Genomic DNA, 21,298 nt, shown 5'->3' on the forward strand with positions numbered 1-21,298 from the left:
CTGAACTTGTGGACCTACCTTATCATTTTAATTCTGGCTCTGCCCACTCCAGTTCCTGTTCCTTCATTTTCACAAGTGATGAGTTCAAGGTTATTCTTTAATAAACATCTTTCACACTAAACTCCATTTTAGAGTATGCTTTCTAGGATATTCAACCTATGACAATTTTATCTCAAATTTCCCTGGAAGGAGGCATGGAATCTATTTTCCATCCATCCAGCCATACAGCCAACCATCCATCCATCCACCAAGCCATCCATCTCTTTATCCTACCATTTTTATTGAGCCATCTGTGTCTCAGAAGATAATTATTCTTTTCAGTAATATTTTTTTAGGTCATCATATCTATACTGCCCACCAAGTAGTCATATATTGTTTCGCTAGCTTCCAAAAGAGATAAATAAATGTGCAATGTGAGGTATGCAATCAAAATCACATCAAAACATCACCAAAATCTCAAAGTGCTTCTATTACTGAATTTATGAAATAAGTTTATGAAAACATTAATTTTAGTTTCACCAAATTATCTCCAGGGGGCAGCAGAGAGTAATTTTAAATTAGTAAATTCGCAAATAGATGATTAGGGACAGAGCAGGGTTTTTTCCTTTCTTTTTTTTCCTTACTCCTTCGTTGCTTCATTTCCTCCATCTCGCTTCCTTTCGATTCCCACTGCTCTCTCTCTCTTTCTCTCTCTCTCTCCAAAGCAGGTGACTGTGAAGTTGTAGGAGTGCCCAACTTGTTCAAAAGAGTGAGTGAATGAACAGATTTAAGAGAGGTGAGGAGTGTAGGAGATGTATTGGAGACAAGGCAGAGAGTTAAAACATCAATAGTAAGCTAATTAATCCCTTAGTTAAGGGATAGACATTGGGGTGAGATTTCCTGGGGTCAAATAATGTCTTCCTCACTCATTAGCTGTGGAACTGGACAATTTACTCAATCTCTCTGGCTTCAGTTTTCTCAACTGTAAAATGGGGATAGTAGTATGCATTTCATAGGGTTGTTAAGAGGATTAAATGAGGCCATATTTATAAAGTGTTTAGAATGAGACCTGCATGTTAAACTAAGGGTTTGACATACGCTATTGTATGAACATGAGTGGTGCCTAGAATTAATATTTAGAAAAATTCAAAATGTGGTTACTAATTTTTCTGCTCTGGCTTTCCTTGGTGATATTGCACATATTTTATTTTCAAACATTTTCAAATTTTTCTTTTTGCATAAGCTTTGAATTTTAACAAAAAATAATGATTAACTCACGTGGTAGATGTTATGTCTAACTTTTTAAGAAGAATTATAGGGATGACATAGCATTAGCTGTATATTCGAAGTGAAAAAATTCAGGTAAACATTGGCATAATAGTAGAATGTAGAAATACAAATAACAATTAGTGAGGCTCTTTCAAGTTATTTATTGGTACATTTAATGATTATGCATGGAAGAAGATCCAGGATTTCAGAAGAGCTTGAACCTTCAAAGCTTGAAACAATGAAGATTGCAGAGAGGTGAAGGAGAGAATGGGGAAATAGGGTATGGCCAAGACAGCAGCCATTTTATGTTATTGTACATTGAATTATCATGTCTCAATTATAGTAGTAATTCATTAGCCTCAAATCTCTAACCATCATGCCACAAGGGCAGGGCAGAAGTGAAATAAATACTTGAGGATTTATGTATGTTGTAGAGTTTGAGGTCTTTGAAATTCTCCACATTGCTAGGCACTGGTCTTTCACCTCTGTGAAATTGTTACATTAGTACTTGGGTAGTAGGAGGACAGAGTTGATCGAGAGATCTGGGACCAAGTGTTTAGTAGTGTGTGTGTGTGTGTATGTGTGTGCGCGCACGCGTGCGCGTGCAGGGTAAATTAAGCCATGTGTCTAAGGCAGAGAGCTCACAGAAAGTAAAAATAATAAGACAAATAAGTATTGGCTCATTTTTGCAAGAATACACATCCGGAAAATTCAGCTAAGAAAGGAGAGGCAAGCAGGTACTTGTGTTCTAGGCAGTGAGCACTCAGATCCAGGAGGCAAAAGACAGGCAATGGAGAACAAAGAGTCAGGAGCAAAAGGCCAATAGAGTCTGTCCAGTAAGTATTCAAGATCATGCAAAGCTTCTACGTAATGGACAAGAGAGCAACATCTTACCTGGTTTCAGTTGTGGCTAAGTATGAATCTAACACTGGGGACATTTGGCTGGAAAAAAGTTTACTTCAAAAGCATTTATAGGCAGATAAATCAGTTTTTGAGTAAATCAACAGTAATATAATATAATATAATGCCCCTAATCAATTTGGGGGCATTATATCTTAAAGCAGCTCTAATGTATTAAAGCTTCCTAAGCCCCTTTGTTTTGGCTACCACAACATTAACCAGCATAACATAGTTTTCTCTGTCTCTCATGTGTGCTGACTCTTTTTTTTTTTTAATTTTGATTCCAGTATAGTTAACATATGGCATTATATTAGTTTCAGGTATACAGTATAGCAACTCAACCATTCTATACATTACTCAGTGCTCGTCATGATAAGTGTACTCTAATTCCTGTCACCTATTTCACATACCATCCCCACCCACCTCCCCTTGGGTAACCATCAGTTTGTTCTTTATAGTTAAGAGTCTGTTTCTTGGTTTGTCTCTTTCTACCCCCTCCTTTGCTCATTTGTTTGTATCTTGAATTTCATATATGTGTGAGAGCATATGGCATTTGTCTTTCTCTAACTGACTTATTTCGCTTAGCATTATACTCTCTAGCTCTGTCCATGTTGTAGCAAATGGCAAGATTTCATTCTTTTTTATGGCAGAATAATGTTCCATTGTATATATATGGACACTTGGGCTGCTTTGCAATGTCTTGGTTATTGTAAATAGTGCTGCAAGAAACACAAGGGTGGGGCGCCCGGGTGGCTTGGTGGGTTGGGCCTCTGCCTTCAGCTTGGCTAGTGATCCTGGAGTTCTGAGATTGAGCCCCGCGTCGGGCTCTCTGCTCGGTGGGGAGCCTGCTTCCCTCTCTCTCTCTCTGCCTGCCTCTCTGCCTACTCATGACCTCTGTCTGTCAAATACATAAACAAAATCTTAAACACACACACACACACACACACACACAAGGGTGCATGTATCCTTTTGAATTAGTGTTTTCAGGGCACCTGGGTGGCTCAGTGGGTTAAGCCTCTGCCTTTGGCTCAGGTCATGATCTTAGGGTCCTGGGATTGAGCCCCGCATCAGGCTCTCTGCTCATCAGGGAGTCTGCTTCCCTCTCTCTCTCTCTGCCTGCCTCTCTGCCTACTTGTGATCTTTCTCTGTCAAATAAATAAATACAAATCTTTTAAAAAATAAAAATTTAAAAAAAACCAAAAGAATTAGTGTTTTTATATTCTTTGGGTAAACACCCACTAGTGCGATTACTGGATCATAGTGTAGTTCTATTTTTAAGTTTTTGAGGAACCTCTGTATTGTTTTCCACAGTGGCTGCCCCAGTTTGCATTCCCACCAATAGTACATGAGGGTTCCTATTTCTCTATAGCATCACCAACACTTGTTTCTTATGCTGTTGATTTTAGCCATTCTGACAGGCATGGGGTGATGTGTCATAGTAGTTGTTTTTTAATTGCAGTTTTGATCAGCATTTGCCTGATGATGAGTGATGCTGAGCATCTTTCATGTGTCTGTCGGCTATGTGTGTGTCTTTTTTTTTTTTGAGAAGGATCTGTTCATGTCTTCTGCCCATTTTTAAATCAGATTATTCGGTGTGGTTATTTTTATTATTTATTTATTTATTTGGTGTGAGTTGTATCAATTCTTTATATATTTTGGACACTAACCCTTTATTGGTGATGTCATGTGTAAATATCTCCTCCCATTCAGTAGTTTGCCTTTTAGCTTCATTGACTGTTCCTTCCTCTATGTGAGTCTTTTTGTTTTGATAGTCCTCACGGGCATTGATTCTTAAGTGGCAGTACTGAAAAGGAGTGGAAGACTTGAGAGAACAAAAGGTTTGGTTTGAGAGAAGGAGTGGAAGACTTGAGAGAACAAAAGGTTTCTGGTTTGAGCCACACCCTTCTCTTGATCATTTCTTACTCTTCTGCTCTGCTTTTGGGTCTCTGTGCCAAGGACCACAGCTCAGGAGAATCTGGGGCCTTTAGATTTTTTCAAGGAGGTGCATTTACTCAATGAGCACGTTTTTCTCTTATTATATTGACGTTCATGGCATATTGTTGGCTTGCAAACTCCTGGTCCCTTTATTGTTTTTCTAAGCACTGGCACTCCGTAAGAGGTAAGGGTGAGAGTTGGGAGGTCAGGGGTTTACTTCCCTAACCTCTGGATGGAGGAGGTAAAGAAATGGGGAAGAAAGCCTCATCCTCCCAAATCTACGTAGAGAATTCTATGTGTTTCTACACCATTCTGTTGACTGCTAATTGTAGATGCGTCTGACTGGCATGAGAATATGAGTATCTCTGAAAGCTGTTGGCCTAACATTCAACCCAGAGAGACCACCAGTGGGGAAACCATCAGGCTAGCACACATGAAACTCTGGTTTTACACCCAGCTATGTCGCCAGTCACTTGGAGATCTTAGGCAGGCCATTTAGTCCTTCTTTGTTTAGTATGGGCTGTGGAATTGAAAAGGCAGTAAAATAGATGAACATCATAATTTTTTGATGATATGAAATGATGTGAGAAAAAATGCTCATGTCAGTATAATTCTAAGTGGAAAAAACAGGTTCAGACTTGAGTAAAAAACTTGCCTCATATCATTAGACGAGTAATTACCCAGCAGAGGCTCAGCCCTGGATCTATCCGTTATCAAAACCCAAGGTCTTGACCTCTTAGCCTTAGCCTCTGCATGGTGGAAACTAGAATGCTTTATTTTTTTTTAAAGATCTTATTTATTTATTTATTTATTTATTTCAGTGAGAGAATGAGTGAGAGAGCGAGCATGAGCAGGGAGAGAAGCAGACTCCCAACCAAGCAGGAGTCCCATGTGGGAGTAGATCCGGGCACCCTGAGATCATGACCTGAGCCGAAGGCTCTAGGTGCTCTAGATGCTTTATTTTATTATTATTTTTCTTTTCTTTTTTTTTTTTTTTTTAAGATTTTATTTATTTATTTGACAGACGGAGATCACAAGTAGGCAGAGAAGCAGGCAGAGAGAGAGAAGAGGAGACAGGCCCCCCACTGAGCAGAGAGCCCGATGCGGGGCTCATTCCCAGGACCCTGAGACCATGACCTGAGCTGAAGGCAGAGGCTTTAACCCACTAAGCCACCCAGGCACCCCTAGATGCTTTATTTTAAATGACCTTTCGTTACTAATTTTCTGACACCTGGTGAAATATTAAGCAAAGGGGAAGTTGTCTTTGCTATAGTCCATCATTGTTACACAGCATATATCTTCAAGTACTCCATGCCCTCGAGTGTCTGATTTCACTGTCTCAATCAAGTTAGTTCACAGGAAGGAAAGCTTAAGAAGGGGAAGGGGGGGAAATATATATATATAGTTTAATGTTTGGCAAGAGGGAAGATGAAACTGCTAACCTAAAAGAAAAAAATGCATGTTGTTTCATCTTTATCCTGTTTGCAGTGTTTTCTTCCCTTTCCTGGAGAGTTTTGCCTTGGGTTAGAAAATTCGTAACACATAACGGATTTCTTTCTTCCCAAACATAATTTAAATGTATGTGAGGTAGCCACATTAAGGCAGAGTTGTTTTGGGAAAGTCTGATTTCCAGGTATGTGACAGCTAAGGATGGGTGTTTATTGGTAATTTGGCTCAAATGATCAGTCTTTAGAGGCTTTTTGGAGGTGAAAGTAAATAAATGGAAGTAAGTACTAAATGGTGATAGAATAATGGCCTCCCAAAATGTCTGTGTCCTTGTCTGAAACTTATAAATAGGTAACCTAACATAGGAAAAGGGACTTTGCAGATGTGATTAAGAGTTTTGAGGTGTGGAGATTATCCTGGATTATCTGAGCAGTCCAATGTACCCACAAGGGTCTTTAAAAAAAAAATATATATATATATATATATTAAAAAAAAAATATATATATATATATATATTTTTTTTTAAGTAGGCTCCATGCCAACTCACAATTCTGAGATCAAGGCTTGAGCTGAGATCAAGAGTCAGATGCTTAAATGACTGACTGAGCCACTCAGGCACCACTCAGTAGGGTCTTTATAAGAAGGAGGCAGGGGGGTTTACAACCCAAGGTGATGTGACAAAGGAATGAGGTGAGAATGATGCAGCCACAATCCAAGGAATGCTGGTGGCCCCCAGAAGCTGGAAAAGGCAATGAATGGGTTTTCTGCACGTGTCCAGAAAGAACATGGCCCTCTGACACCTTTTAGTCCTGGAAGGTCCATTTCAGACTTCTGACCTCTAGAACTATAAGATACATTTGTGTTTTTTTAAAGCCACTGGGTTTGTGGTAATCAATTATAGTATCAGTAGGAAATTAATCTCATTATGATTCTTCTAGAGTTGTAGACCTTATAAGGGAGGATATTTTCCTCCAAACTTTATTATTGAGGCTGCGTAGTTCTTCAACACGGAGAAGCTTCTAAAAGTTACTGTGACTGGGAAATGTAAAGCGATGGGCCAAGGACAGATACATATCCTGTTTTGCTTTGTGATCCAAAGTTTAGACAAATCTGTTTATCTTGGGCACATTCAGTGCTTTACTGTAAAGTTGATCTGTGAGCAGCAGAAGTGAGAGGGGGACCAATGAGCTGAAAGAGACCTCAGTCAATCTGCTTCCTCCGTCTTCGCTTCACTGCATACAGGAAATCTATTGCTGTGTCAAGTTCCAGAGAAGAGTTTCTTCTGTTCCAACTTACAAATCAGCCTGAGATGCAGAGTGGAAGGAGGAGGTTGGTAGAAAGGGAGTGTCCTGCTGTGGATGGGCTAAGAGGATCCAGCCCCGAGCCGCTAACCAGGGAGAGCCCCACCATGTCCAGAGCTCCTTTCCTACCTGTGTGGAGGCAAAGTACCAAGTAAAGGCAGAATTCAAGAAATCGGAAATGCCCTGCACTAGGAGAACTCCTCAACCACGGCTTCTACCGATTTTGATTGTCTACTTAGCCCTCGGTAAGTCTTAGTTGTCTGTGAGAGAGCAACAGGAGAATGGCCAGAAACGTAGCTCAGCTTTTGCTAAGTTTGCTTTGCTTTTCTTGTGGAGCGAGGCAAGATAATGTGGTCACAAGAGATGGGATCAGGGGTTACTCTCAGATTTATTTCACTTTATTCTCCTTACTCTGTGCTTGGTCTTACTTATTTTACTTTGTATCCTATGGTACTATAGGTATCTATAATTTGCCTCACTGCCTACTTCCTTATTTCCATGTTCTCCCCCTCCCCTTTTCTGAACGAGGCAGAATAAGTTAAGTATTTTCTAGTAACGATCCAAGTCATCTGGGTTCTCTCTGCCCTTCAAAAAAATGAATCCCACCTCATTCAGGTCCATATTGTTCACAGTATAAATTAGGAGAGTTTATGGCTTTTAATCGCTTTCTATGGCCAGGTGCTTTCTAAAATAGAACGCACACACAGCGTGGCGGTGCATCTGTGAGGTATGTCTGTATTTATCTTTAAGACGTGTAGGCTGTAAAAGACACTTTCTGGATGAGAGGGCACTGCAACATCTAGGTTCTCGTAGGAGTTGTAGGACACTGGGGGCCCTTGGGGGAGGGGGTGTCCTGGTTTCACTACAGAGGGTTGGTAGGAGTTGATGTGGGAGGGAGTTTTCAGGTTTCACTTTTAGTAAATGGGAGCAGCCCCAAGGGAACAGTGTAGTTGGCATTACATTTCATAATTTGATCATTGAAGAAATAAAAGACTTAAAAATACTGACTACCTTCCAGCAAAACTGTTTTCCACATGACAGTCTTCCTGGTGAGCACAAGTAAAATAATCGTATTGTATTCCTGTGCCTTTCTAAGCAGAATTTTCATATACTTTTTGTCCTTTGATCTGCAAAGCAAACCAGTGAAGTAGGCATTGAAGACAGTTTTCCATTTTATGAAGGTAGAAATTGAGGCCTGGAGAGGTGAATTGATTTGTCCAACACCACTTGTCAGTGACAGAGTCACACCCAGTCCCGCCTGTAGCATCACCGGACATTTGAATAGGCTTATGCCTTTCACGAAAAAGCAGCACTATTTTTAACACCATGGAAAAAAAAAATATGCCCATGCTTGGTTATGGGCTTAATGGACTGCTTACTCACTTAAGAAAAATCAAGTAATCTAAATATTTCAGTAGTTGAGATCTGATTATGGGAAGCAAAGACCCAACTTGGCAGGGAAGCCAGCCAGGCAAGAGGCTATTTTTCATGTCAGATCACATTATGACTTTTGGGTAAAGCACAAAAAAAATCAAGATGAAAACGTAATGGTAATTTTGAATTGTAATGTTTTAAAGGTTTTGCATTTTAAAACTGTTTCTGAATGCAACCAGAAGATACTACCTAAGTCAAATCTCTGAAAGCTGTGCTTATATAATTGTAAAGTTATCGAAATATTTAGGATCAGGATACAAAAAAGCAAATTACATTACATGCAGAGGTTTACATGATAAATTCACCATGAAATAATTTAGAATAACGAGAAGCAAACTATTTGGGGTATGACTTTACGTCTTTATTAATAATACTGCTTTGTTATTAATACTGCCAAACAGAAGTAACTCAATTTGTTGTACAAGATAAATTCACAAAGGCGCCTAAGAACTAATGACTTCAGAACTAGGCCTGGGTGGTTTATTGGCCTTTGGCTCAGGTCATGATCCCAGGGTTTTGGGATCGAGCCCCGTGTTGGGGGTCCCTGCTCAGTGGGGAGGCTGTTTCTCCTTCTTCCTCTGACTACCACTTCCCCTGCTTGTGTTCTCTCTATCAAATAAATAAATAAAAATCTTAAAAAAAAAAAAAAGAGCTAATGACTTCAGTGTAAAACATAGCACTTAAAAAATCTTTTTACTTTTGTATCTTTAGGGTAAATACCCAGTAGTGCTATTGCTTTTATGTGGATTTATTTGCCTATGAATTCAAGCAATGTGGTAGTTGGTAGGCAAAGTTTATTAAAAAAATGCCTGCAGGGAAAAATTAAAACAATCTAAGCGGTCCACTGTCTAGCAAGGCTCTCCAATGCTGTGTCTGATCTTCTTCCCTCATAATCTCCTTACTGTAGCCTATATGTATTCTAGCTTTTTTTCTTGTGTTCACATTATATCTTGCTATCCTAATCAACTTGACTCTACCTTTTATCAAAGTCACTGGTACTAAGATCCTGATTACTAAGGACTCCTCCACTTTTTTCCTTCTTTGGGCTTATTTGGTTCATTTGTCATTGTCTTCCACTAGAGGGCAGGAAGTAACAAGAAGAGGAACTAAAAATCAAAACAGACCTGGGGATAAAAATATATGTATATAAAAAATATATGTTTATAAAAAATAAAAAAAAAAAAAAAAAAAAAAAATCAAAACAGGGCTGTTGGTAGCTTCAGCATGTTTGCGAAAGATAAAAAACAATTGCAAAAGAAAAAGGGTTTATTTTCATTAATTTCAGTCCTGTCTCCTTTTTCTAGTTTGAGAGTTATGAATTTGCATAATGGCTTCCTCTAAACAGCTATGCTTAAGCAATTAATAAAGTAATAAAAAGTATTAGGAACACTGAATCATTTATGATGTGTTTGTGAATAGTGGCTAAAAGTTATTAGCAACTATCATATGATCTCCCTGATATGAGGAAGTGGTGATGCAAGATGGGGGCTTAAGTGGGTAGGAGAAGAATCAATGAAACAAGATGGGATTGGGAGGGAGACAAACCATAAGTGACTCTTAATCTTACAAAACAAACTGAGGGTTGCTGGGGGGAGGGGGGTTGGGAGAAGGGGGGGTGGGGTTATGGACATTGGGGAGGGTATGTGCTTTGGTGAGTGCTGTGAGGTGTGTAAACCTGGCGATTCACAGACCTGTACCCCTGGGGATAAAAATATATGTTTATAAAAAAATATAAAAAAAATTAATATTCAGTTACCACTTGAAGCCAAAAAAAGTAAAAAAAAAAAAAAAAAATTAGGGAGATCAAGGTAAGACAAAATAATTGGAGAATATTTTAAATTGGTCCCAAAGATGGTAGATATTACAGTGGATTAGAGCTGTTGAAGTCTTAATGGAGAAAATGGATCTTGAATGATATTTTTGGGTAGATGGGGAAAGGTAGATATTTACATTGAAATTGAATGTATTGTATATTATTTAATGCCCCTTTGCTTCCATATTTCATCCATGCATGGAATATTTTGGTGCTTTGCATTTTCTCAGTAAAATCTCAATCTCCGGGCGCCTGGGTGGCTCAGCTGATTAAGCATCTGCTTTCCGCTCAGGTCATGATCCCAGCCAGGGTCCTGGGATAGAGTCCAGAATTCGGCTCCCTGCTCAGCGGAGAGCCTGCTTCTTCCTCTCTCTCTGTGGCTCCCCCTGCTTGTGATTTTTTTCCTCTTTCTCTCAAATAAATAAATAAAATCTTAAAAAAAAAATCTCAATCTCTTTTCCCTAAATTTCTTGATTCTTGTATATCTGTGTTACGTTTAAAAGTTTGTCGTGAGGTATACTTTTAACCACTAACTGTGTCATCTTTAAGAAATTGTTTACCCTCTTTGACAAGAATTTCCTCATTCGTGAAATGAAGGAGATGTAGGAGACTTTTGAGAAATATAGTTTTCAAACAGGAAGGGCTTTAGAAACCTTCAAATTTCATTTCATACGTGGGCAAATAAAGCCCAGCATTTGTTCAAGGAATTACTAAAGATACCACCCAACTTTTTAGTAAATGAACTGAGCTTGAAACTCATCCATAGTATCAAACATACAAGGTAAAAGAGATGTGGCAAGTATGTGTGGGATAACAGGAGATTCCTGTCTAGGAAAAAGAAGACAAGGCTAAAATGTGGGTTAGTTATTTTTTTAGTTAGTAAGTAAGGGTGTATGTGTCATGTGTGAGGAACTGTGCTTCATGCTGGCGATACTTGAACAAGACAGACATAAATCATGCTCTCATGAAGCTCAGACTCTCAGAGGAGAGGTGAGCATTAAATAAACTATTACACATAAGTAATGTATAAGGAGAAAGAGAGGGTGACATGGAAATGTGTAATTGGTAAGTCTAGTCTCGTCTGTGAGGGTCAGGGAAGGCTTCCCTTTGGAAGTGATGTTTGAGATGAAGAGAAGCAGAAAAGAGCGAGGCAGGAAGCGTTGAGGGACTCACATTCCAGGCAGGTCAAGCACCTTGTATGAAGGGCAGAGGGAACTGAACTATGACTGCAGTGGTAAACAAAACAAAAACAAAAAACCAAAGAGAAATCAACTGTATTGAGGCTCAGTTGGGGTTCTGGGAGCGAGGGAGAATGATGAGAAAAGGTGCAGAGAGAAAGCTGGGCAGATGAGACACGGGGGAATGTCTGCATTAACGTGCCTAAGGGAAAGACCGGCTTGCAGAGAAAGCGAAGGAGACAGGGCCAAGTACAGGCATAATAGTAGGGGGTAAGAAAAGGGATTCACCAGGAAACGGAAGTGGTTAATAGCATCAGAATCTTCCAACAACCCAGGGGCACCAGTCCTGAAAAAAGGAGCTGGTGACCTTTAAACCTGGGTTCTGAATGGAAGGGTATAGGAGCCACAAGATTGCTGGTGTTGAGGAGAGGGTGGGTGTGGAGGAAATTGAGGCTGTGGTCACAGACCATTCATCCAGACATTTGGCAGTAACAAAAGGAGAAAGGATCACAGTTAGAAGGAGAAAGCAGCATCTAATTTCTTTCAACCAATATAGGGGTAAACCTGAGTGTGATCAAAGGGTGTCATCTGAGAACATTCAGTGATTTGGTCAAGGTTCTTTTCCAGACTGGGTGTGTGTATATGTAGCTGTTAGTTGTTTAGTAACTTATTTTCTTTTTCCTTGCCATTTGGTTAGTTTGCCATGAAATGCTACCTCTCCCTGAAGGTGAACTATTACGTAATATGAGAGTATCTGGTTATATGATCCTGTTTTGTGGTACTGACAATTTTTCAGAAAAAAAATGTCCAAGTCAAAATGATGAAACCATGTCACTTTTATTTTCTAAAAAATCATCCCGTCTCTTGTTCGTTGGATCCTTCCTAGATGTTCCCCAAGGGTTATTCTAAACCAGTAAATAAGCTAGTTGAGAGTCACCTATAGGAACCTAAATCATTAAAGATACTGTGATGTCAACTCAAATCTACTCAGTCAGACTAATCAGGGTGCAGAGTCTGAGATCTGGGCTTTCATAAATCTTTGCAGATGGTTCTGATGGGAGCTTGGATTTAAACACTCTCTTAGTTTTTTATCACGCAAACTATCCCTCTTATCCTGCATACTCAGCAGATGGCTGCTCACTTTTGCTTTCCTGTCATCCACTGTGGATTTCTTAAACCAAATGATGACCTTTCTGAGGGTAGAGACCTTACTTCATGCATCCTATCACCCCCCAGGGCTCTGCACAGGTACGGATGCTAAGTAAAGATACTCCAAAAATGTTCCTCAACATGAGCTTCCCCCAAATATCTGTATCTGTAACTTCTCTTGACCTTTCTGCTTCTCTTTTAAGAGACCATGTATTTCCCCCTTCTTTTTCTTTTTCTCCTCCTGCGCCTTCTTCTTCTTCTTCAATTTATCTATTTACTTGAGAGAGAGAGAGAGCGAAAGCGAGAAAGCTGGGGTATGGGCAGAAGGAGAGAGGGAAGGAGAGAGAATCCTCAAGCAGACTCCCCACTGAGCAGGGAGCACAAAGCAGGGCTCGATCCCAGGACCCCGAGATCATGACCTGAGATGAAATCAAGAGTCTGTCACTTAACCAACTGAGCCATCCAAGAGTCCCAGTATCAGTCTTTTCAAAAGCAAACTTCCACTTTGCTTTGGCCTTATTTCCTGCCAGTACCACTAGGATCCTGCTTTACCATCACTGGTGTAAATTCTAGCTCCCTCCCTTTCTGTCTACAGATAGGTTGTGCTCTCCTCTGTTAGATACCTTCTCCCTCCTCATAGTTCCAAATATCCCATCCGTCTCTCTCAGGTTTGACACGAAAGGATAAAGACCCTTGTCATTCTCCCATACTTTCAGGGTCTTGAAAGAATAAGTCTCCATGTGCTGACCGTTGTTTCTGCTTGGCTCCTTTCAATCTTGTACTCCTACCTCTGTGTTAACACTACTCTCTTACAGACGCTACAGATCTCTGACCACTTTCTTGTTAGTAAATCATAAAGCCTCTTAGTCCTTAACTTAAGGCTTTTCCCACGTGATTTTTTATTTTATTTTATTTTATTTATTTGACGGAGAGCGACATAGCGAAAGAGGGAACAGCAGTTAGGGGGAGTGAAAAAGGGAGAAGCAGTCTTCCTACTGATTAGGAAACCCGATGAGGGGCTCGAACCCAGAACCCTGGGATTATGACCTGAGCCAAAGGCAGATGCTTACTGACTGAGCCACCCAGGTGTCCCTTCCTATGTGATTTGATTTTGATGATTCCTGTCTTGAATCTCCTCCCTGGTTTATGGCATTGCATTTACTTTCTTCATCATTTTTGCTAACTCTGCTTCTTCCAACAGATATCTGATTATAAATGTTTTTGAGATTTTGATTTTGGCCTATTCTCTAATTTCCGTATCAGAGACAGCAATTTGGCAGCCTATGGACTAGATCTGGCTTGCAGACACTTTTCATTGGCTTGTGTAACATTTAAAAAAAATCTGAATTAGTTGCCACTACTTTAAAATTGGGAGAATTTTTTACCCCAAACCCCTGACCTAGAATCTAGGGTTTCTGAGAGGGTAAAGTTAAATTATGTATATCAAGCACATAACACCATCTAAATTTTACATTCAAAAGGTGGTATCTTAATTATTATTTTGCAGTTTTCAAATATCTTTCATAGATATTATTTCAAAATTTATTTAATTAACTCTTAGAGATCAACTTCCTTGTTGTTTTGTTTTCTGGAATTATAAACTATGCTGAAATTAACATTCTAGTACATATAGCTTTGCATATTGATGAGTATAAATATTCACTATCCATTCAACACACTGTCCCTTGTGGTAATTGTTACACATTTGTACAACATCTGTCCTGGGCTAGGGAACAAATCTGTCCCTATTCACTAATTTCAGACTATGTGATGGTAATTGCCTGAAAAAAAAAATTAACCCAGCAATATGGGTTTTATTAGCATAGTATTCTGACCAACTGATACAGGATTTTTGATGATATCATTTTGGAAACTAGGGTCAAATTTGTTATTTACCATAATTCTTTTGGCTTTCAAATTTTATTCATCCATGGAATTTGTTATTGGATTCTTATGTTTTGGAGCTTGATACTTAAACTTTTCTCACTCTTCCTTTTTATAAACCATTTGGGTGTTTTATTTTTCTCTCTGTGCTGTATCTGAAGAATATAATTATAGTTATCATCTAAGTCACCTTTCAACATATTACTTAACCTTATCTTTTATTGGCCTGTTCGTATCTTTTGCCCATTTTTTCCATTGGGTTGTCCATCTCTCTCTCTTTCTCTCTCTCTCTCTCTGTTTTTTTTGTTGGTTTATGTGTTTTCTGTATATTTTTTGTAGGAAATTAGTCTTTTGTTTATTGTAAATGTTCAAAATATTCCACAGGTTTTTGCTTGTCAACATTAGTTTACACATTTTCTTTTCTTTTTGCCATGCAGAAATGTAAGATTCTTTCTATAGTCATCTTTCTCCATGTTTTCTTTTGTGGTTTCTGTTTTGTACCAGGGTTAGAAGGTTTTTACTCACAGTGACAACTGTCCCAGTTTGCCTCGGACTTTCCTGCTTTTATTTTTATTTTTTAAATTTATTTTTATTTTTAAAAATATTTTATTTATTTATTTGAGAGAGAGAGAGCATATGCAGGGTGAGCAGTGGAGGGAGAGAAAGAAGCAGGCTCCCCACTGAGCACAGAGTCAGACGGGAGTGGGGGGGTTGATTCCAGAACCCAGATCATGACCTGAGCAGGAAGGCAGACACTTAACTGACTGAGTCACCATGTGCCCTGACTTTCCTGGTTTTAGCATTAAACATCTTATGTCCCAGGAAACCCCACATTCCCTGGCAAACCACGGTGTTACTCAGTCCATGTTCCATTTAAGATTAAAAAAAAACAAAACAAAACACCCATGCTTTCTTCCAGTTAATCTATCTATCATCTATCAATGATTTCTGTCTTTGGTTCATTTTATTTTCTTTTTGTGTGAGAAATGAGGTAGGAATCTGTTATTGTTGTTTTCCTAAAAGACTAGATAAGTTTCCTAATACCATATATCAAGGATATAAGTAATTATCTTTCCCCATATGAGTTTGAATGACCACTGTTATCAGATACTAAATTCTTACATGTATGGATTAAGCAACTGAGATTCAGAGAGTAATCTGTGCAAGACTGTAGAAGTAATAAATGGAAGAGCCAAAATATTGGTCAATTTTCTTTACTCTAATTTTGTTGTTTTTCTGAATTTGTTCTGCTAGAACTTTGGGTTCCCATCCAATATTTTGCTTATTGAACACCTAATTAGGTGTTGTCTGCTACTAAATAAATACCTTTGAAAATGCAAATCATATTTATAAATTAAAGCATAAGAACGCAAAATCATGATGCTGTGATACAGGGATCAGTTGCTCACATTGTTATATTAAAACATGTATATACAAATTGTAGTTTTTGTGTTTCTTTGAACTTGTTATTTTAATTTTCTTTTATATTAACATATATATTGCTGAGTGTATTACATATGCGCATTTCAAAGAACAATTACACAGTGAATGTTTATGAAAGTTTATGTAAGTTCTACCGCCCAACCTTTGCTGTAAACTGTTATCTTTTGGGATAATAATTCCCTGCCTTTTTTTTTTTTTTTTTTTTTTTTACATTTTACCACGTATGTATCCAGCCCTAAACAGTAAGAGTTATTTTGCCTTTTTTTGTTTGCATGTAGATGAAATCATACTCTGTATATTATTTTATCATTGTTTTCATTTGCTGAATAGTATGTGTGAGATTTACTCATGCTTAAGTTTGTAGTTATAGTACATTAATATAAATAATTTTTATCCTAAAATTTCAAATGCTTGCAAAACAGTTTTTTTTTTCCTTGAAAAAGTTCTGGTGCAGAAATAACAAATATGATTTAAGGTAAGAAATCTCAGGGCACCTGGGTGGCTCAGTGGGTTAAGCCTCTGCCTTCAGCTCAGGTCATGATCTCAGGGTCCAGGGATCAAGCCCCACATCTGGCTCTCTGCTCAGCAGGGAGCCCGCTTCCCCCTCTCTCTCTGCCTGCCTCTCTGCCTACTTGTGATCTCTCTCTCTGTCAAATAAATAAATAAAATCTTAAAAAAAAAGAAATCTCCTATTTTGTATTTCAGTTTCTTTCTTTTTCGGACACAAGGATTCATGATAATGGAGATATTAAGCTGTAATACATATGAACATATAAAGGAGAAAGTTTTCATTTTAAAAATATGTTATGTCTCATATAGCTAAAATGGCAAATGTTTATTTTTCTCTTCTGTTCCCCTTCCATAGAAAGATAAATTTGTCTCAGGGAAAAATTTTTCTGAAATCATTATGTAAGACTAGAATAATAGGAAAAAATGAGATTGTCTCTTTTTGGCCATGGTGTGGTTCCCTTTCCTTCCTTTCTTCTTCCTTCCTTCCTTTTTTTTTTTTTTTACACATTTATTTGTTTTTGTGAGAGAGAGCATGGAAGGGGGTGTGAGGAGCAGAGGGAGAGGGAGAGAGAGAGAGAGAAATCTAAGCAGACTCCTCACTGAGTACGGAGCCCAATGATCCCACAACCCTGAGATCATGACCCTGAGACCATGATCTGAGCTGAAACCAAGAGTCTAGAGCTTAGCTAACTATACCACCCAGGAGGCCCAGCCCTGGGTCTTCAGATCTTAGTTTTCTATAATCCCTTCAGGCACGTGTCACCTGCACATAATAGTATTTTATTTAGAATATTCTTTCCTCTCTCTCTCTCACTCTTATTATTGGCTTCTTGTCTATTAGATATTGTATTAATTACTTATTGTTACATAATAAATTATCCCCAAACAAGTATTTATTTTCTTGCAGTGACCCAAGGGGGAGAGAGAGAGAGAGAGAGAGAGATGGAGCACGAGTGAGCACACACTGGAAACCGCAGTCTTTTTATAATTGACTCTCAGCACTGATATCCATCACTTTTATGTATTGTAGTCATTAAGTGTATGAGTGAGTCCAACCTGCAGTTAAGAGGAGGGAATTTTACAGACATGAATATCAGGAAGAGAGAACATTGGGAACAACTTTAGGGGCTGTCCACCACCTCGAGACAAGGATAAGTTGCTCAGGGTACATTTTTATACTTTCCATTTGCTGTTACTGCAATTTCACATAATTATTTGATTATTTGGTTAATGTTTATTGTTCACAGTAAATTGACACTCCAGGATAAGTAGGCATTTATTAAGTGCCTAGCTACTGTAGTTTAATAAAGGAATATTAATATAGCTTCAAGTTGCCCTCCATCAGTCCAAAAGTTCTAAAATACCTGATAGGGGGTCATTCTGCCCTTTGAATGAAAACTACTAGTGATCATAATCTGATCATAATCTTAGAAGGCAGAAAATGTTTCCTTTATTTCCAAAATTTATCATAAAATTAATGTATTAGGCTTCAGGCAGCTTTAGTAGAAAAAAGATTCAGATAAGTCTTTTAGTTCAAGCATTCCTATTTGGTATATATAAATAACAGAATTTGGGGAAGAATTGTGATGATTTCAATTATTCCTACAGGGTGATACTGCTTTTTAATTATATATCGAAATAAAATTATGATTTAGGCTTCCTCCTCCAAAGGTTAGAAAGTTCATAGATTTTTTGTTTGGCTACCATGGACTTTCATAATTCCTAGATCCCGATGTGAAAACCATTGCATTAGAGGAAGAAATAGAGCTAGCCTATTTGGGTGACAACTCCTCAATATCTGTAAAAAAAGACATAATTTAATTTCACAAATTCTTGCTTGAATCCATTCATAACTGTTGGGAAATAATACTTTTATGTCTAACCTACATCTGCAAGGTGAGGTTTTATAAAATGTAATACAAATATTCACTAACTAAAATGTTAAGTTTGGTATTTAAAGCTTTCTGGAGCCAGAAGTAAAGGTTGAAAGTAAAGGTTTCTGTATTGTATTGACTTTACCATACCGTTGACTAGAAAAACTTATGTACTTAGTGTAGCTAAATAAAGATTGTTCTAGCAGTGTAATTCGAGTTTCCAGATCTTTATGTGATTAAGATCTCAGCCTCAAAGTTGCATTTATTTTAAATGAAACCTTGAATCTTTAGGTGAGGTGTACTGCTTCTTTATGACTAGTTTAATACCTCAGTCTGTCATGTGCTTTGAATACTTTTCATGAATTATTCCTCTCATTAATTTAAGAATGAGAGTCTGTGTTTTGCAGAGGGGGAACCTAGAGCATATGAATTCATTTAATTATCTAAAATGAAACAGAGTGAGAAAACTTATATCTCTCATATTTTGTAGCCATTGCTAATCCATGATGGTTCAGCACTATATTTGTTATAATAACCAGTAGAGTTCTGAAGTTTGAAAGCTTGAAACATCAAATGTAGAGTGAAATAATTCTGTTACTTGGTTTTCCTTATGAAAAATATCAGGGTATTTCCATGTATCTCAATGTGTTGAAATGTATTTATTTCAGGGACGCCTGGGTGGCTCAGTTGGTTAAGCAGCTGCCTTCAGCTCAGGTCATGATCCCAGGGTTCTGGGATCGAGTCCCACATTGGGCTCCTTGCTCGGCAGGGAGCCTGCTTCTCCCTCTGCCTCTGCCTGCCTCTCTGTCTGCCTGTGCTCACTCGCTCTCTCTCCCCCTGTCTCTGACAAATAAATAAAATAAAATCTTTAAAAAAAATGTATTTATTTCAGTGTATTCTGTATTTTTCAAAGTAGTAAATTCAATGTTAAATAACAAGAAAGATGACCAGTGACGACGGAAAGACCATAATAAGCAGTAAGAATGACTTCTTGTTAGTACTAGCTTAGAGGCTCCAGGTTCTGTAAAGAAATGTCAAAAGAAACTTAAAAATGGAACTATGCCACATGATTTTCTTTTGCAGACACTTGGGCATCTTATTAGAGCATAACAAATGGTTTAGGCTCCAATTTTGTCCCCCAGTTAAGCATTATTTTAACTTAAAATTCATTGTTTTAGCCTCCTTACTGCTTTGTATGCCTTCTCCTCAAAGAACTTGCAAATGAATGAAAGGACAAGAGATCTTTAACTTTTCCGTTTCCCATTCCCATATGCCGGAAATACATGAATTTTAGCAACCCTAGTAACTATTGGAGGATGGCATAATCCACATTCTAATTAGGTTACTAGCAGTTGCTGGACCAGGGGTTTTTATTGGGAGTGGTGAAGTATGAACAATGCCTATCTCTCCCTTTTTTAGTCAGGACAGCACAGCAGACCACAGGATTTTAGAAGAGATAAAAACTATTTAACCTCACAAAAAAAACCATGTGTTCTTTCTGAGAGCCTTTTCCCCCCTTCACTGGAGGAAGCCTTTGGAGTATGGCTTTGCACAGTCATGCCCATACAATGTCTGCGTGTGGGTGGTGTATGCTTGCTCAGGCATATGACAATGACGATTTGGGAAAGGAAACTTCTGGTGCTCAAAGTGAGTAAGAGGTTTCATTTGTACTAAAATCACAAAACAATCTTTCTTCTACTGATACTTTTGACTTAGATGGAAAAGTTTTTTTTTTTTTAACCATTATTTTCAGTGTAAAGGGTTTTTCCATTTGTATTTTGTTTTGTGTTTGTGTGAATGCATGTTCTAAAGTTACATGTGTTAAAACCTGATGTTTCTGATACTGTATTTAGTTCAATTGAGGGACAATTTATGTACAATTAACCGTATCCATTTAAAAGGTACAGTTTGATGAGTTTTGACCTATTCCTGTGAATCATCACAAACAAGACACAGGACATTTCCATCATTCCCCACATATTCTTTCATGTATATTTGCAGTCCATCCTTGCCTTGGTCTCTATCTGCAGGCAACCACTAATCTGCTGTTTGGCACCACAGACTGATGGGTTAGCATTTCATCTCAGCAGCGTTCTTTTGTGCAGTGTATAGTGTATACTCTTTGTGTCTGCTTGTTTCACACAACAGAATGAGTTTGAGAATCATCAAGGTTGCTGTGCACTCCTTTTGTTGCTGAGTCATATTCCATCACACAGACAATTTATCCATGTATCCATTAATTGATGTTTAGGTTGTGTCCAGCTTTTGGCCATTGTGAACAAAGCGGCTATGAGTTTCATACACAAGTCTTTGTGTGGACATATATTTTCATTTCTCTTGAGTAAATACCGAGATTGGAATTGTTAGGTTGTATGGTGGACAGATGTTTGACTTTTTTAATGTAGTTTCCACTAACACTAACAATATGATTATTGAAAATAGGTAAAGATTTTTTTTTTTGCAATTATTTTTGTCATTAACTTACATTCCACTAATAGAGTCAAACTGTTGTGTTTTGAAAGTCGGTTGGAATAGTATGTATGTGGTTATGCAACCAATTCTACCTGCATAAGTTCATTTGTTTCACTTTGCTTCATAATTTTAGTGTTTACAAGTAATTTGGTCATGTTTTATAATTACGGAAAATGGTTACATGGTTCCAAAGTCAAATCTATAAAATCAGAGACATATTATTTCTATTCTTGTTTCTATTTCATCCATTTAGTTTTGAAATTATAAGCAAGGAAAGAAAGAACACACACACACACATACACACTTAGATGAACAATAGTGTAATATATACGATTTTGTGTATCCTGCTTTTTCTTCTTAACAACATATCTTGGATGGGGTGCCTGGGTGGCTCAGTGGGTTAAAGCCTCTGCCTTCGGCTCAGGTCATGATCCCAGGGTCCTGGGATCGAGCCCCATATCGGGCTCTCTGTTCAGCAGGGAACCTGCTTTCCTCTTCTCTCTCTGCCTGCCTCTCTGCCTACTTGTGATCTCTGTCCGTCAAATAAATAAATAAAATCTTTAAAAAAACAACAACAACAACAAAACAATTTATCTTGGAGATCCCTCCATAATAGTTTATAGAGCTATCCCTCATTCTTTTTAAGAGTTTCATTATATTTAATTTGGTGTATGTACCGTAGTATAGAAAACTAACCCTCTATGAGAGGTC

The 21,298-nt window shown here is 38.1% G+C and overlaps 1 protein-coding gene across 1 annotated transcript in view; it reads left to right on the forward strand.

Annotated features, from left to right (window-relative positions):
* The first annotated feature begins 6,696 nt into the window (after positions 1–6,696).
* LOC131825131 (cell surface glycoprotein CD200 receptor 1-like) overlaps positions 6,697–21,298 on the forward strand; it is a 33,568-nt gene continuing 18,966 nt past the window's right edge. Inside the window, 1 exon segment of the mRNA XM_059164121.1 lies at positions 6,697–7,075. Within this exon segment, the coding sequence (XP_059020104.1) occupies positions 7,009–7,075 (67 nt within the window). The 5' untranslated portion in view covers positions 6,697–7,008.

Source organism: Mustela lutreola, chromosome 2 (assembly GCF_030435805.1).
Source record: "Mustela lutreola isolate mMusLut2 chromosome 2, mMusLut2.pri, whole genome shotgun sequence".
Lineage (NCBI taxonomy): Eukaryota > Metazoa > Chordata > Mammalia > Carnivora > Mustelidae > Mustela > Mustela lutreola.